The sequence below is a fragment of the Cupressus sempervirens genome, chromosome 1 (genome assembly GCF_028749045.1).
Source record: "Cupressus sempervirens isolate cs-2001-9-10 chromosome 1, ASM2874904v1, whole genome shotgun sequence".
NCBI classification, from domain to species: Eukaryota; Viridiplantae; Streptophyta; class Pinopsida; order Cupressales; family Cupressaceae; genus Cupressus; species Cupressus sempervirens.
The window spans coordinates 757,848,695-757,868,259 of NC_143118.1; the positions used below are offsets into that span (position 1 = coordinate 757,848,695).

Consider the following 19,565-nt stretch of genomic DNA (forward strand, 5'->3'; position numbering starts at 1 on the left):
CAGAATTGGATGTACCAGACCTCTTCAGCAAGACTTGTCTTCTCAGCTACAGGAAGCACAATATGAAAAGACATTGAATTCACCAATGGACAGTCAGCTCCTTAGCCACAGTAGAAACAGTAGAGGAAGCTCTAGAATCAAACACTCAAATCAATCCTTTATACTTCAGCAAGGGCACAGAAAAACAGAACTTAGAAAAAAGCCACAAAGGTAACAAAAGCAAATTAATATATCCAAGCATCCTTTCCTCAACAATGGGCTTGTGTTTATAACCTCTACATTCCCTTTTCTTACCAAAATGTAACTTCACTCGAGAAGCTTCACCACACAATATTAATTGGAAGCTTCTATTAGATTATAAAGTTAAATCGTAACTTTATAATAAGCCATTTAATAATTAATAATAATTTGGCCACTAAAAATATAACAACTCCCAAAATACTCATCATTTAAATATGCCATCTAAAATAGGAGTCATACCTATTATTTCTCCATGTGACCAAATGCACTTTCCAAAAATAGAAAGGGTCCATCTCAATCAACATCAGCTTACCACAAATAGTAAGTACACAAAACTAAGCCCAAACAAAGTTTGATCTGAGCCAAATGAAGACCAACTTGTAGCTTATTGAAATGTGGAGAAGATAAGACCCTCCCAAGCCAAGCCACTACCACAAAAGACACTCTATTCACAATAATTAGCCTACGAGGATCACAATAATAGGCTAATCCTTGAAACTCCAATGCTGGGAAAAATGGGGATAGTGTAATTATAATAGCTATTTACGTGTTCATATGCAAGAGATTAATTTTTATAATTGATTAACTGAATTGCCTTAACCAACAAATGAAATAACATTTAACCAACATATGCAACATATATAGCTGCCATCATAACTAACCATGACTTAATGGAAAGAGAGATCATTTTCTACTAATAAAGATATGTTACTTTTCATAATCACATCAAAACAGTTTTACAACTACTTTACATATTTAGATTGAGGAGAACCAACTGCTATAATGAAATAATGAAAAAGAAAAAAACTGATTATACGATGTTAACCATCAAACATATCTTCAACTTAAAATTGCAAATTTATAAAAGTAAGATACCCATTACTAGAAGATATTTGAATGCAAACCATATCTCTGTCTTGTGCTAGTTTTGACATCTGGTGGAGAGCAGGGGCTTAACCTTCCAACCGTGGACTGCTAAATATCTCCACACAATCTCAACTAAGAAAGACCCTCCCTACCTAAGAATAGACATGGGACGACCTGTCCTGTCACTAAGCAACCTGGTGTTAAGAGTGTCAACCCACCACTCGGCTAGACATCAAGAATTGTACCATTTGTTTACCCTGAGCTGACATAGTCAATGTTTGTTTCTGATTTCTTCTCTTATCTTGCAGGTATAACCCATGGTTCAATAATTATCAGTACACACCCTTCATCTCGACCATTCTGGTCTTCTTTGATGAATTCTTGGGGTGACTGTCTAAGGGCTTAAGGCTTAACAAAAGATTTGTGATGCTTTGTAATTTATTTCCTGACTCTACATGAGAGTGCTATCTTTTATCTTAGAAGGTATATATATCAGATTCCCTTGTATAAGCTTTGCATTGATTGAATCTCATTCCAAATTAACACAAGACTCTTAAAAGGATGAATTATTACAATTTGCAACATATTACTTGACTCTTGATTATATTTGTAAAATTAAACTTAAGTGAAATAAAGAGTTCATTCAGAGCTAGGCTCTAACTATGATATTATTGCGTTCTTTTAACTCCCAGGCTAGATTTACTAGCCTCATACATCAATTTGCAAGAATAAAGATAAATTGAGAAATTGCATGACTTAGCAGTATATTGATCCCTTGATGCTCGGATCGGCCTCTAAGCAATTGCTGGTAGATGTGAAACCAGTTTTTGCAAAAGTAGAGCAGAGATATATATAGTGCAGCCTTCAATATGACTCACGACACTTCTGTGTTAATATAAAAATATCATCCTATATCTATTTATACTTGTATGCATGCACACACGCACGCATGCACGCACGCACACACACGCGCGCACACACACACACAGAGGCATGACATTCTCAACAAAAGTATCTAGTGTATACATCATATTTTAAGTGGGCATATACGTTCATGTACATCTCATTCGAATTGACACGAGGGTCTCTCTGAGTTCCAAAAATAAAACCCTTCATATTTCCACATATTCCACACTTAATATTTCCGTATGCATGCCTCTTCACATGACATATGACACGCCTTTTTGCATTATATAATCACAAATATCTCTTTCAGCTGAAGATGACCATAATGGTCATAACAAATATATTTTTATAAAATCAGAGATGAAGATATCTATTGCAGCTACAAACCTCAACATCCACCATATCAAAGTGTTATTACATGTGTCATATTTGAATATGTTTTCTGTAGATATAGTTTGGGACTTATGGTTTTGACATCAATGACATTAACAAGAACTTGCATTGTTATGAAAAAAATACATTCAATCTTTTAAAGCCAAAACATATGCAACTCTGAAAAAGATATACAAAAACATACATAAACATAAAAACACAAATCCTAGGCATTTTAAGCAAAGAGGGAAAAGCTTAATAAAATGTTCTTGAAAAATGAAGATCAAATGCAAATAAATAATGCCATACCTCTAAAAAATGCTTTGAAAATGTTGTCTTGAACTTAGATGCCTTGCACAAACTTGAAGAAAATCCCCAAAATTGCTGATTTGAATCTAGGGAAATATCTTCAAATTATGGCTATATAGGCAAGTGAAAAATGATCAAATCCCTTCCTCAGTCAATGCATTTTCAGTCTTGAAGAGTCCTTTGACAAATGGCAAAGTTTGCAAGCCAAAATCCTTAATCCTAGGAAGCCAAAGATTGATTCAACAACCAAAGGTGGGTTTCATGATTGTTCTCGCAAGTCGACTTGTCTTCCTTGCCAAAAATGGCGACCATGAGGAAAAACACACTTTGTTTTAAGCAATGGATGGAAAGAAACAATGTGATCTTGCCCTAATTCGAGCTTTATTTTTGCTTCAGAAAGCGTTGAGGAACTCTAATTTGAATATCGATGTAGTCAAGCATTAGAAGCCCAATTACATGTAAAATGATATTAAAAATACCTTCATATCTTTAAAAATGATGGATGCCAAGTTTGATCGAGGTTCATTTTCAATGTTGCATGTGCTAGGCGCTTGAAAATGAAACAATAAAGAAATCAAGCCTTCGAAACCTGATGTCATGTGCTGGATCAGAAATATTTTTTTCTTGGAATTCCAACTAAAGAGCAAGGTCTGGCTTTCCATTCAAATTTCAAAAAATGAATTGTAATGGCTGCATATTTTAAAAGGCGTTACAATGTTTTGTTGTTTTGTTCTTAAAGTCCGGCTTTAAAAGCCCCACTACAAGGTTTAGGCATCTTACGTATTGATTTGAAAACAAACTCGTTCATCATCGTGGTTTGAAAGCACCATTGCAAGCATTGACGTCTAAAAGCAAAAACACTTGTAGCTGGGCTTCAAAAGCCCGACTTTAAGCACTATGCCTTATAAAAACATACTTTCTCAACAAATGCCTTTAAATTGAGTTTTTCAAGTGCTTTTGCTAATTATATGCATTAAAAAAAAAGTAACGAGAAGTTGTAATTGGGCTTTAAAATCCTGATTGCAAGCATTTAAAACGAATATTTATTAAGACGACTTGCAATCGGGGGCTTAATAGCCCGATTACAAGTACCTTCAACCTTCACTTTTTCTTTAATGATTGCATGTATTTCAGGGGTCATAATTTCACTACATCAGGATACAGCATTCTTCTAATAATTTGTCTGAGATACCTTATTTGGTTTGATCTTTCTGATTTTATATGGCAGGTGTGAAAGTCAAAGTTGCTGAAAGTGCTGCAAAGCAGGAGATGGAGAGAATTGGAAAACTAAATGCTGTACAGGAGCAGTGTCAGCACCTAAGATCCGATCCACATTTAAGTAAGGTATAATTCCGTGCTAAAACTTAATAAATCTCAAGCAAATTTCTATAGCAGGCAATAAAAGGATTCCTCTATGAATGAAACTATTTTTTCACAGTTTTAAAGTGCTTTTCTTTTGTATGAAATTCTCCTTAGAAAGGAAAGTGGAGTCGTCACCCGAAACAAACCTGCAACAATACTTTTACCAAGACAAGTAGCAAGTCATTGGTGGAAGATGATAGGAAAAATAGGTGCCAGGAGAGAAATATTTCATAATAGTTTTAAGTAGAAATATCTCATTCTGTTGGAAGACTACAAGCATTATTGTGGAACTCATTTGTTTGCAACTTATAGTCTTTTGTAGGCCTTTTAAAAACAAGTTTTTTAGATATTCCTTTATCTCATTTACTTCGTTTGACCTCTTCCATGTCTAGAATTATTTTCACTCAATAGCAGAAAATTTTAACCTGTTACCACAGTTATTGAACTCAATTGTGTTATAACTTTGAAGTCTTTTGCATGTCCTACAAAACTAGTTTGATTGAATATTCCTTTATCTCATGTTTTCACAGCAGAAAATTCTTTTATCTTTTGTTTTACCTCTTCCAAGTCTAGAATTATTTTCACTCAACAGCAGAAAATTATAACCATGGTTATTGAACTCAATAGGGTTATAACTTTCAAGTCTTTTGCAAGTCCTACATAACGAGTTTGATTGAATATTACTTTATGTCATGTTTGAACAATTCTTTCAGCAGAGATCTGATACCATTGAAGGTTTAAGCTTTTCATCTTTGTGAACTCAACCTATTTATAACAAATTAACAGGACCATTTTGGGCAATATCATGGAGATATACTTAACAAACTCATATCTAACTACTCGCAAGACCTACTATTCAAATCTGTTTAAAAAACATTGGAAATATCTTAAATTCTTTAATATTTGTTGTGGCTGATAAAAAATCGTTTGTTTGGAACTTATTTGTAGCCATTGATAAGTTCGTCCTGTCTAACATGACATTTATGTCTATACGTATCAATACTATTTCATAAACTTTGTAAATAGATTGTCATACGTGACCATCATGGCATTTTGTCATGCTGGGTAGCAGTAGAACTGCATTACTAATTGAAAATGCCCTTCATTTGTGTGGACCGCCCCACCATAACATAAACAAGGTTTACTTTATATAAATAACAAATATTAATTTCAATTGAAAATTTTGAAAAGCTGCATCATGTGAAGAGCAACAGTAATCTTGGCATTTGTGATATAATTAATTGTGAACGTTTTGCTGTCATTGCAATTTTTACAACCTAAATAAGATTACAGACCTAAGAAGCTATGATAACAGTTGTCCCATATAAGCTAAAATTGGAAATGCCCATGGTGCTTTTTTTTCCTGTTGTGGTAAACCTCTTTTTAATGGTTGGGCACTTAATTTCATGGAACAATATTACATACTTTCCATGTTTGTAGAATTGAACATCACTACCGTTACCATATCATTTGCATTTATTATTTCTCTTAAAAATCATAATTAGTAGCATACACATACAAATACCTTTCTCAGTAATAACTCAGCGAAGTAAAACATTAAGGTTCTTTTCAATTTATTGGGGTCAAATCAGGAACCAATTTTTTTTACAAGAGTAATATTTGATTTTTGTTAATACTTTAAGCCATCTTAAATGCACAGGATGAAAGAGTATATGTAATAGAGAATGCTAACCAATATGAGTTTTTCTTATCATTTTTTAGGTTATTGATCACAGTGCTATGTGGTTAGTGCATTATTCCACATAATTTGATGTCTGTTTGAGCCTCAAAGTCAATTGCAAACTTAAAAATATAAATGTCAACATAAAAGTGAAAACTGCAAAATAGCACAAAGTGGATGGAGTCAATGAGGTTAGATGTTATGAAGTACAATCCACTTAGGGGACTGCAATCCTTAATGATGAAGCTCCATTGGATTTTGATACAAAGAGTGTAATCTTGTGGAATGCTTTGTTTAGTGCACCATAGAGGGGCTTAAGAAAAGACTTTTACGAGTACATCAACATTTATAGTGTTACACAAATACTAAAAATTAAAGATGACAACATTAGTGGACTATAGTTACAGAATGACAACACAATTTCTAGTAGAAACTGCCACAAGCAGCAAACAACATATAGCAGGTGTGGGACAACAAGATCACCACTTGTAAAAGCTGTGGGAAGCAACTGATGACTGACGGCAGCTACTTGACAGCAAAACAACATCCTGCGGCAGCTGTGGGAAGTTGTTTTGCCATTCGGCAGCTGCTGTGTGAAATTATTTGTTGTTTTGCAAGGGAGTGTAAATGCAGTGTGGGCAAGATGGGAGGGTTGGATGGATTTTTAAGATTAAATCTCAACATATCTTGCAAAAAATTAAATCTTGCCACTGATCATATACCGCAGATTTGTTTTAGGTTCAGGGTTAGGGATATTTTTTGATGGTTTACAATGTCCTAACACTAACCCAAAACCCTTGTAAAGGCAGTTTGAAGTTGCAAGGTTTTTTTTTCTGGAAAATGTGCTCTGAAATATTAAAAAGACAGAAGTGAAAACATGAAAAAATTAGACAAAAATGAGAGGAAATTCTACAGGAAAGGGTATTAATCTGCTAAGGTTGCGATTTATTGGAAAAAATTGTAATAGTATGAATAACTTGCATTTTTATAAGACCGATTTAAATGTTATCATGAGTAAATTCATCAAAAAGTGTAGACTGCAAAGTTCAACAATCATACTTTGTTTTAATAAATGTTGATCATTCTTTTTTGAAGATTTCTGCTTCTATGCTTAGTAGTTCTTAAGTATTGGGAAATGAATTGCCTAATTTATACAACTTCTCTTGTTCTATTGTGCCAAGTTTTTATCTATTTGGGAATCTTGATTAAATTGGTTCAATAAGTTCTTAGTTGTGAACAAGGCTTCAATCTCTTTTCATTTGTTGCCTTTTGTGCAATGTGTGGGATTTTTTTGTACGCTTGAATGGAAATAAGTTATAAATTTTTAAGATTAGACTCGAAGTACACAGAAACTTTGCAACTTATAGTTCTTGTCTATGCTTTATTTGTGTTGCCACCCTTTTTGAAATTTAGCACTTCACGAGGTATATGGTTGAATATGTTATTTGGTTGTTTGTAATAGCCTTTGTTTGTTGAAATAAGGTTGAAATAAAAATCCCTTTTATATTTCAGGACATCTAACATTAAAAATAGGGTAAACTTTATGTTATATGGCTTGCGTCTTATCCTAATGTTACTTTTTCTTTGGTGTAGGAATTGAAGACCTGTGAAAGGCAGATTGGTATAAGACTTAGGCAAATAACTGGAACTCAAGAACAAGTTAGGTAGATAAAATTCTAATATTTTGGTGATTTTCCTCATTCATATTTTCATATAGAAATAATTTTTTGAGTTGTCTATGATGCCAATATTTGGCACAAGGTTCTAGAGTTTAGAAAGTCTTGATCTTCGAGGAGGGTTTGAGCTCATAATTTCATCAACCAGTCATATGAAATGTAGTATAATGGAAACGGGTAAATAAGGGAACCTACTTTAATAGTAATAACAAACTAAAGAACGTATCTTGGGAAATTTGGAGGATTAATCACTCCTAATTATGAAGTTAGTGATTTTAGTGGATTAATTCTAAAGTCTATAATAACATTTGTAAAATATCTCCTTCCATACTGCTTTAGAAAATATGGAAATAAAGAAACTGAAGAATTTTCACAAATGGAAGTATGGATCTAACATCGTTCCTTAGTGAAGTTGAAGCAAGTATTATAGAAGTAGAAAATAATAATTTCAGAAATACTAAAAAATAAGAAGGATCTTTCTCTGATTGGGATGCTGAAATGCGTAAAAATTGGTTCAAGCTAACTAATCCTCCTATGACCTACTCAACATCTGATAAACAGGCTAGAATTGATTGCAAGTGGGAGCCTCCTCCAGTGGGCTGGGCAAAACTCAGTTTCGATGGGGCATCAAGAGGAAATCTAGGACCGACGGATCTAGGATGTATTATCCGCTCTGATAACAACACATGGATTACTAAACAGTCTAAATTTTTAGGCATCTTATTGAATAATCTAGCAGAATTGGAGGCTTTGATTGAAGGACTAAGTCTTAGTCTAAAAATAGGGATTAAAAAGTTACTAATCGAAGGAGACTCTCAAATAATACTAAATGCCCTTTAGGAACAGAAGCACACCCAATTGGATATTAAATTCCAAACTTGAATATGCATTACAAATAATGGACAAATGTGAAGAAATAATAATCAAGCATATATATCGAGAAGGAAATAAGGAAGCAGATTCACTAGCCTATAAAGGAGCAGACAGTGAAGACTTGTTCTTGAGAAATAACTCCTTATTCCTAATTAAGTTTTAAATTCAAAAGAGGTAAATTAATACTTATAAATTTATAAGATGACGATCCTTCAAAAGATTTAATCAATGGTGACTTTACATTTATTTAGTTTAATGATATCCGTAAGAGCATCAATGTTTGTAACAAACTAAAATAAATAAATTCATATCAAATTTGTTAGAGGTTTCTTCATTATTAAAATTATCAAGCATTGCTAAGGTTTTTTAAATTTTGATAAAATATCTATACTGAATATCATCAAATATATTAGTACTAACAATGATCTTAGTCAAGGCATGGAGTCTTGTAGGTTGGGGCAAAAGAACAGTACGATCAAAGACAAACAAACCAGCAATTTCTTTCAAAAAGAGAATAATTAACAGATGGCCATAAAAAGGAATGATCTAATGAATCTAATAATTATTCACTAAAGCATTGTAACACTCATTGTGCTCAGGCCTTTTACCTGTAAAAAAAAAAAAAAATCCCTTCCAATTATTCTGATAAACCTGGTTTGGTTCTAATTTTGGCCCAATTTTGGTTATATAACCTATGAACAACATAATAATAATGTTCCAAAATTTTCAAATGTTTCATTATACTCCACAATTTGTTCCTTGGTACCATGTCAAAAGCTTTCTTGAAGTCAACAAAGTTACAAACAGTAATAGTTTTGGCATTATTAGTTTGAAAGTAACCAAACATTTGTCTTTCTTTCCTATTCTCAAGTTTGTCAGTCGAGCCCATCAATATTATAAGAAAAAGTAAACATTAGTCTAGGTTTTTATTGTTATCATCAAGAATGTAGAAAAACTTAAAAAGTTCATTCAAATTTTATTTTATGATCTCTTTCATATGAAATAAATATGTTGTTTTGACAATATTTGATATTTGTATTTTTATGAAGGGCTAAAGCATTCGAGCTGCTTCAAATAGTGAACAACCATCGTTTTCCTAACTTTGTTCTACTTACAAGCTTTGCCACAAAGGTATCATTCAACTTGCAAAATTTTCTACACTATTGTTCTCTTCATATGATTATTATTGTGACACGTAGATTTGTTAATATGTTTGTTTGTTCTCTTCTTGCAATATTCGTTTAGTAAATTTATGTTAGGCTTTTTATTTACTTAACAAAAATAATGCTCATGATCGAGTATAAAGAACCATAGAGAAATAATTAATATTTGTACAAATTTTAATGATGCAGCGTAACAAAATTAAACTAGCAATTGCACCCCAACAAGGTGCAATGTTTACGTCGATAGGAAGATATACTCGGTTAATATATTATAAGTTATGAAGAAATTTTTGAGTAACTTCAATCCAACGTAAGAGCAAAATTAACTTAAATCTTATGAGACATGTGACTTATTAGTTTGATACATTGGTCATGTACAATATATTAATTGGTGTCCATTGTTTTCAAGACCTAAAGAATAGTAAAATGATATCTTCATGTTGTTGAGTCGAGTGTAAGCAATGCTGTTGATTAGTATGCATGATGGATTCTTGAAATTGACTCGTACTAAAACATTCTTAAATAATTTAATATATAATTTACTTAATATAAATGCACAATATAAAAAATATCACAAAAATTTACATAACTTGATTCCAAACAATAAATTAAATATTCGACTATAATGTGATTATACTTTAAAAACTAAAATTTCTTTCAAAATATTCATTTCATTTTGTTTAAAAATAAATAATTATTCTATAAAGATTTAATTTCATGGCATCTAAACTAAGGTTACTTATTTAACTTGCTTGTTTTACATAGGTTCTTGTATATGGTACCAAAATTAGGGGCACTATCATAGGAAATCTAATCAAAACTGAATTAGAAGAGTACTTAAGCTATAAAAGCACTCTTATATTAAAAGATAGGTGAAGGTAAAAGAGATAAAAACTAAAAAGGTAAAGATAAACCACCGCATGTTGGAAAGATACATTTGTCAAGGTGAACAATACATTAAGATAGTAAAAAGGATTTTTACTAAAATACTATGTTGTTTTTCCTCGTGGGGGTAATAGGAACTAATGCATAAATATAGGACAAGGTATTCAATACAAGAAGTGTAGAGAACTCAAAAGCAATTCATATATTCATCAATTATCAAACACAAGGTTACATTCACAACACACAACATGCTTTTTCTTATGAAGAAGGTATATACATATAGTGTTCGAGGGGGTGCGAGGCGAACTATCGCACCTATGTAGCGGCCTTGGTTATGCAAGACTGCCTAACCACTGAGTTTCCAAACAACATCATCCCCCCAACAAAGAAAGTCATTTGTGGACGACAACATCAAAAAATGTCTGGGATGAAAGCACAAAATGGGAATGATACAATTACAGAAAATGAACTAAGAAGAGGAAGAAAAAGGCATAGGAAGTGTCCCTGTAGCTGATTGGGATGTGGAAGATGGCAACAACTTCCGAAGTTGGTACACTTGTTGGGTCTAGATGTCCAAATCTGCTCGGATCTCGGAGTTTGCCTCAACTACCTCGTTTAACATGAGGGCAACGTTTTGTAGTTCAACATCCTTTTTGTCGCATGCTTCCTTGGCTTTGGCTAACTGGGTCCCTACTATACACTTTTCTTGTGTAATTGTTGCCAACTATGTCTCTGCCAAACACTTCTTGTGTGTAACATCTGCCAATTGAGTCTCTAGTAGACACTTCTCCTGTGTCGTGATTGCCAGCTACGTCTCCACAAAACTCTTACTTTGTGTGGCTGCCTCTAATTGTGGCATGAGTGTTGTGCACTCCTTAGCCCAAGCCGCCTGCTGAGTGGCTAGCCATCTCCTCCTGAGATCTCCTTGCAACTACCCTATTTCTCTCCTTAGCCTTCTCATGTTGCGCTACAAACACACGTTGCACAATGTGCTTGCATCTATCCATCGCAGTAATAAGAGTGTCAATATATGTCTCAAGATCTTCATCAAATGTATGATGTCTTGGCACTTTTGCTGCCATTTGTACCCCAACCTCAACCAATGCTTTACCTTGAAGGCATCCCTCCTCAGCAACATCAACTACCACCATAAGGGTCATCTGCTCGCCACCTCCGATGCCCTCCAACTCAAGTATCAAAATGCCTAGTGCTGCACTATCCAACACCATCTTTTCGGAATGGAGGTCCTCTTGCATGGGAGATTGGATAGAGGTGCCTCGAGTCAGTGGCGTAGTCTAAAACTGTAGTAGCAAATAATCACTAGCACACCCCACTGCGGGGGAATGCGTCCCTTTCTCGGTGGGGAAGGCTCTCCGATTTTCTCTGCCATACCCATCGGGTCAACCAGTAATGCTGCATCGACTGTTAAACTGTTACCACAACATCTAACCCCACTACATCAAGCCTATCTCTTGAGTCTTCAATTACCTCAACCACTTCAGTCATCGCTCTAGATGGCGACTGGTGTGACTCTGTAACTCATCTTGAAGCTATTTCAGGTGCTACTACGGGAGCTTTCTCCATGGTAGGGAGTATCTCCTAGGGTCTCTCTGTGTTCACTACAGGTTGAGTTATTATTGGTGGAGTCATAACGACAGCAGCCCTAACTTGGCCAAATGCTGGAACGAGGAGAGTGTTGGCAACAGGTGTCAAGTGTGCTGTGCAAGACAACATCGGTCGTGCAAATAATGATTGAGGCTCAGACACTAACTCCACCTTGTTCTCCTCGTCATCTTGACTGCTAGCTGTAACACTCTCACCATCAGAAGTATCTAGAGACCGCTATTAGTGTCCCCATGTTCCAAGCTTGGACAAAGCTCCTATCTAGTTCGTTTCTATCCTGCTACTGCCTTTTGCCCCCCCAGGTGTGTGTAAGTGCCGCCATCTTATACTAGGAGGCTTACTAGGTGTCAACTGCCCTATTCAGATCTCCTTCAACAAAATGTCATTTAGTATGTGTTCCACCATGGCATCCAACAACAATCCTATGGTGTAATGTGGCATATAGAAAGTCTTGTGCTAGAGAGTCATAAACTTAGACATCCACTCCACTAATACAGTAGCCTAATCATACATCCTGCCATCCAACAACTTTTTCATGAAGGATACCCACGGGAAAGAAATATCGTATGCGTGTCTCGAACCTTTTCACCTCCCACCTCAAAGTCTTTTCATCAGTCACTCTTCATTGACACCTCTTGTGCCTCTGCCATGTTCGACCACCTTGACATTGCCATTTGATAGTTTGCCGCACCCCCCACTGTTCATGTTCCTTCCTTTCGAACCAGTGGTCCGACGACAACTATAAATCCTTCCACTGCATGGTCCACACCTCTTTCTCCTCCCAGGCCCCTTCATTTCCCCAGATGAGGCTTTCTTTTCTAGCTCTCATAGTGCAAGTCCCTATACCCCTCCCTCTGGTTGTCCCCCTAGCTCTTTTCGTGCACCTGTTTTCCTCGCCACCCTCTCGCCCCATCCACCTTGGATCTTTGTGTGCTTGCCTTACACCTCCACCCTCTATGACATTCCCAACCAACCCCCCATCCACCTTATCCCCACTTTTCGTTGTCATCTCTTTACCTTCACCAACATCTGTGAGGTTGTTAGATCCATGCACAGTAGCAAAGTAGCTGACGAGGAAGGGTTCCAAGCAGAACTCTTCAAGATGCATATTTCGATCTTGGGTTCTTTCTTTACGGTGCTCTTTAATAGAGTTGTTTGCACTAGTCTTCCCTCCTCTTGGTCATGGCTTATCATCCATCCGATCCCCAAAGTTGGCTAACCTTGAACTTCGACAACTAGAGGACCATCATGGTCAGCCACACCTTTGCCAAACTCTATGCTATTGATCTACATACTATTCTCCTCACGGAACTTGATAGATGCCATTGTCAGGCTAGAGGCCAGGTTGGTTCCATGACAGACATTCAGACTATCATTGAGGAGGCTAGACACCGTGCGACGAAGGTGCACTGTTCCTATATGAACTTTCACAAAGCCTTCGACTCTGTTCCTCGTGTATCCTTATTTCAAAGACTCTGGGATATTGGGATTCCTGAGATTCTCGTGACTACTATTATGAGACTATATGATTGTGTTGTTGGCTAGTTCAAGACCCTAGGGATTCTCCTAACCTATTCAGAGCACTATCGGGGTGAAGCAGGGCTGCCTGCTTTCCCCCACTTTATTTGGCATCTACATTGATGAGCTCAAGGCATTCCTCAAGGACTTCTTGCTCCCCAATGACAAGTGTTATCTGTATTAGGTCTTGATTTCCATCCTCTTTTTTGCTGATGATGTAGTCCTTTTGGCCTCCTTTCCTGAAGGCCTCCAGCGCCTTTTGGCTGGCCTTGCCTCCTTTTGTGACTTGAGACAACTTACGGTTAACCTGGCTAAGACCTAGGTTATGGTCTTCAACTGTTTGAAGACCTCTCATCTGCACTTCTTCTTCCAAGGCAAGGAGATTGAGATTTCATCTACCTAACACATATATGGGTGTTAGATTCTGTGGACCTCATTTCATTATGAGACCGACCATGCAACACTGGGTGAACAACAATTTGGGCTACGTCGCTTTGCTTGAGTGACAGTTCTTTCAACACCTTTTTTAGGACACCTTGTTCAAGATGACCCTCATGGATTCTCTAATCAGATCGATTATCCTTTATGATTTTGCAGCATGGGGCCCCTTCCTAAATGCTTCCAACTAGGTGTTTGTTGAATGTGTTTAGGCCTTCCTTCAACGCACCATTAGGTGCCATTAGACTACCCTCGCCAGTATCACTTTGGACGAGTTTGGTGCTCACTCCTTCATGCTTGGGACCAACTTCGATCTGATTTGGTTTCTTCACCAACTTTGAGGTTTTGCTGACTCTACACGGGGATGCGTCCCCCCCCTTTTTGCCACACACACGAGGACGGGGACAGACTAGGGACTTGGCAATTCTGTTCCCTCATCCGCAACGGTGCCACCAGATCCCACCACCTCCGCCAAGGATGGGGGGACGTCCTGATGTTAACTATTTGCTGATTTGACTATTTATGTTCAATGTTCGATGTTCCAATTCAATACAATTTTCAAGTATTTACTCTTTTACATCTTTATATCTTATATTGCAATACATTATTTCATAACTAGCATTTTTAGTACCATATTTATAGTATATACAACCCCCTTGGTCCCCTGCCATCATGCCCTTGCCGTCCCCAAATTAAGGCCCCTTTGTCCCCCTGTCCTGGAAACTTGTCCCCCAGTTCCCCAGTCCCATTGTCCCCTAGGAAGGTGTAACTACGGTCTTGATTTATGTATCAATCCTCATAGGCGATTGTGGTGACCGATCCTACTCATCGGGCTCGTTGTTGGTACACTTAGGCTTTGATTGTACGTGGTTCTATCGGCATTGAGATTGATCGTCTCCATCCATTTTGGTATTCACCGGATGACACCGCTCATCTCTTCCCTATCCAGTTGGAGTTGAATGGACACATTAAAATGGACATCTATAGGCGCTATATCCACACGACATGGATCGATCCCTTAGGGGGTCTTCGTCCCAGGATGGCCTTTTATTGACATGGATTTTCCGTCCTTCCTATGCTGACTGGTGTTGGACAAATACTCTACATATCCCCTTGGGCTCCTTCAACGTGGCTCCCATTGGCTTCACATCCAAACCAACAACCAGATAGACCGCGAAGATCGGATTTGCTAGCTTTGTGACACATGTTTGGTTGAGACAGAGTCACACTTCTTATTCTGCTGCCCTATTTATTATGAGATTTGAGGGAGATTCTATTGTCTCTTAAGAGATTCTCAATCTTAGGTTCTTTCTTTAGATACACCGATCAATAGTTTCTTGCGCTTTACATCTACGAGGCCACACATCTTCTTGATCGCATGTTGCAGCTTTAGTCTCCCTCAGTTCATGGTTCTGATCAGCTCATCACGTCATTCTTTTTACTGGTTGCCCCCACCAGAGGCATCAAGTGTTCATTGGACCAGTCTACTCCTGTTCATACCAGATCTGTGAGACTTCGCATTGATCATACGCATTGATGACAACGCTCCACCCCCAAGGGTACTCAAAGACGGTCTTGGATCCCCTCTTGCCCTAGTGGTTATCCTTCAGTTTTGGGTTACTTTTCATTGGTTGATTGACTTGTGTTGGTTATTCTTCATTGTCAACCACTTCTCTAGACCTCTGGATGATCCCTCTCTTTGCTCTTTTTGTCTTTGGCATTGGGTGTTAGCTTTTTCCCCGGGCATCATTTGGTGATCTCTTTACTGCTGTTTCTCTGTTGTAATTATCACTACCTTAGATCCTTTTGGTGGTGTCTTGTTAGATATTAATAATTTATCTTATCTATACTTATCTTCTCGATGTTGTTGGGACTATATTTTCTTATTTTATAAGATTACAACATGTTGAGCCTGGTTTAAGGAAGGACTAGGAACAATAATCATGACAAGAATAAATTGTTTATTGTTATGCCATACCTTCATTTTCATGTATGGTATGATTAAAATTTTATCGTGCTTGACTTTTGCTAAAACATGAGAAGATTAAGGGAGTGTAGCTAGGCATTAGAAATTATTATTAATTGGTTAGTTAATAGATTTGCCACTTTTTAGTTTATAAATCTTTTTTATGATTTATAATATGATTTCTATAACATGTTTTTGTTTTTTTGGATTTTGAATTTGGAAAACAGGCAGTTTCTCAGTGTGAAACTCAAACGCTCGACTTGAATTCCATTGTTTTTGCCTTGGCACATGTGATCGTTATCGTTGCATCACAGGTACTTATAATGTTGTCCAGTGCATTATTTGCAAAACTTATTTACATGTCAAACACTGGTTTATAGGTTCAGCATTTTAGTTAATTTTAAATTTAGAATATGCTGAAAAGTATGCATGTTACTGTGAATTTTGGAGCAGTAATAAATTTTTTGAGTGCTACACTTTAAATGCAACAATTTACTTATAAAAGAACAGTTCATATAGAAAATTAAAATAGAGAACTGATACAGGGGATACAGAGGTCAGATATTGAACAGGAAAATCAATAGTTTATTGGAGACATCAAGTCAGTGATATTGAATACTACTGCAAGAGTTTTGTCAGAGACATTATTATTCATTCCTTCCACATCTGCTTCTTACTATTGCCGGTTTGTTGGGAGAAGACAACTATAAACATTCAGCGATATTGAAGAAAGGATGAAAGACCTGCAGTTCAAACGACAATAACAATAAGTTTTCAGACATATAAGTCATGTAATAAAATAAAGAGGCATGCTTGTATTTTGATTATGGTATCGAGGAACAGAGCGTAGATGGGAAGGTTTTTGAACTTTAGAGCAGAGATTTGTGGCAGTCAATTAGGGAGATATATTCTGAATCCTTTGAAATATAACAGCGAACATGAGAGAAGGGGAAGATAACAATGAATAAGGAAGTGAATCTCATGGTTATAGAGAACAATGGTAACAGATAAACATTGATTAAAAGGATTCATCAGTAAGAATAGTAATGAAACCGGTTAGCAATCTAAGAAGTCCAATCTGTAGTTTTAGTTCTCTACAGTCAGTCGGGCTGCATGAACTTCAATTGAGGGAAGATGTCTTGTAATATGTATCTGTACCATACACCTGAGCATGGGAAGGTTATAGGACTGGATAAGGAAAGCATCAGGTACAAGTGTTACCAATTCATTAGACATCCACTAACAATGGCCACCGCAGTACGAAGAGCAATTTCTTGCAATTATAACCACCGTTTGCATATGGACAGAGAGAAGAGATATACGGCATATGTAGAAGTGGAATACCTGCAGTGTGGAAATTAGAGAATATAGATTGACGTCTGCATAAGTATAGAAGGGACTGACCATTGCAGATCCTAATCATATCTCATTTGAACCTGCTCAGCTTGCAACTACTACTCATGGCAAAAGTAACATTCTATGAGAAGAGTCCCTAGCTTGTATACACAAGAGCTACAAGAGGAATTGTGGCACAAATCTGATATTAAGATATCCTTATATCAGAGAAGTTAATATCAAATTGAAGTAATCTATAAAGCCATCATCTGAACGTTTCTAACATAAGTACAAACAAGTTATTATTTTCTTGAGACTTCCATGGATCTAAGATATTCAAATTAAATAATATTTATCAGAGAATATATATATCAGGAAGACATTATAGTGACTATTATCAATATGAAAGTATCAATCAAATATCAAAATAGCTTTATCATAAGACAAAATTAGTGTTAAGTACATAATATTGCAAAAAGTTTTACAATACAAGTCTACCAAAGTTTTGATAACATATATCTATTAAGAAAATTAAGGGTTATAATGTTGTAAAGAGAAAGCGTTTATGATAATTGTCCCTACTCTTCAGAGGTAGCTAACCAGGGACATTACAGTAGTATCAAAGCATGATCTTGCCATCCTGTAGGGTGAATCTTAAAGAATGATCAGCATTTAAGAAAAATAATATATATATATATATATATATATATATATATATATATATAAAATTGTCATCAAAGATACGTGGAAGAAGAATGGAAAAATATTCATCATCAAAATAATCAAGTAACGATCGGACATGCCAATGATAAGCCTGCTTGAGGATTGAGCAAATGATCTCTCCAAGTAAATGCAGATCAGTGACTTGACATAAATAATATTTGGTTAAGTATTAAGAAAACAAATTAGTATAAGATTAATGATTGTTTCTACAAACAGTCATGGCATAAGCAAACATGAGACATATCCTCTCATGGCATTCCTTTTGGTTTCATGTCTTTCTGAAGCAATACTTATACCCAGCCGAACAACAAAAAGAGGCATTGAAAATTGATGAATGCGCTCTCATTTGGAGTTCGGAAATTACAGACTTGAAGAACAATCAACTTCTCAGATTAAATTTGTATTTCACAGTTACTTATATACAGATCCCTTCAAGAATAAATTCTGATTGAAACTCTGCAAATAAGAAATCTAATCTCTTCAACAGAAATCAATGTACTTTCTGGTCGATTCAATTTAGGATATAGGAATTGAGAATAATATAAATCATAATTGAACTTAAATTACCATGGGATATTACAAATGGTATCAGAGCATGATCTTGCCATCCTGTAGGGTAAGAGAATAAACAAGGAAACATTCTAAAAAGAATCTAACAATATGTGTATGCTTTGTGTATACTTTATGTCTTCATGCATCAATGTGTATACATTGTGTATGCTCCATGTCTTCCTGCATCAATGTGTATGTTTTGTGTATGCTCCTTGTTTTCATTCATATCATATTTTCAAGTACGTATACCACATGTGGTTCAACTTTGGTTTATCTAGTATAATAGAATAGCTAGAGAGTTGAATTTGAGATCTTGGTTTTTCCAATTGGCACTATTATAATATTGTCTAAGATCATCCCTCTCGACAATGAGAGAAAACTTAAGTCACCAAATGCCACCATCAAATTATTATAAGAAGCAAGAATTTTAAATGCTCGAGGAGAAGTAATTTTGGAGAGGGAAGGACTGTGATGTCCCCCTTCAGAAATAGAATTTAGTAATATGTAATGAAATAATAGAATAAACAGTAAAAGAGAAATATTTAACAAACATGCTAATTAATCTCCATAGTTTTGATTATTAAAGATTGTTTATTCTCCAAGAGATGCGATTTGCAAGAAGTATGTCTTAAAGCATGGTCGCTTCTATTTGGATAGAGATATTTCAAGGAAGTGAAGATATAAAGATGAAGGGGAGAGGGATGTACATATATAACAAGGAAATCTGATATACACACAGTTGTAAAGAGATAATTTTCCATTAATTATAAGTTTTCTATACATTACAACACCATATAAGGAAGTTTATTGAATACCAACAAAATACATAACAATTTGTGGCTCAGTCAGATGTATACATTTAACCCATACAAGGAGCCAATTTCAACAAAAATACAAAAGCTTGCAAAAGCTGGAGTATTATATCAGATTAGTTCTTCAATCTTGAACCAGGCAGTCCAAGGGAGCGGACCATCTGCCCAGTTCAGTCTGAGCCCCTATTCCTGGATGATATTGTATGGGTTAGAGAACAAAGCTTCCCTCGGTAGCACTGGTGGGGGAGGTGGGGCACCCATAGC

At 35.9% G+C, this 19,565-nt stretch overlaps 1 protein-coding gene across 5 annotated transcripts in view; it reads left to right on the top strand.

Annotated features, from left to right (window-relative positions):
- GLE1 (nucleoporin GLE1-like protein) overlaps nt 1-19,565 on the top strand; it is a 114,923-nt gene that overhangs the window by 39,214 nt on the left and 56,144 nt on the right. For all 5 annotated transcript variants that reach the window (XM_089789198.1, XM_089789235.1, XM_089789217.1 and 2 more), the window contains exons 8-11: nt 3,923-4,038; nt 7,331-7,401; nt 9,336-9,417; nt 16,107-16,193. In XM_089789198.1, the coding sequence (XP_089645324.1) occupies nt 3,923-4,038; nt 7,331-7,401; nt 9,336-9,417; nt 16,107-16,193 (356 nt within the window). The remainder of the gene's footprint in view (nt 1-3,922; nt 4,039-7,330; nt 7,402-9,335; nt 9,418-16,106; nt 16,194-19,565) is intronic.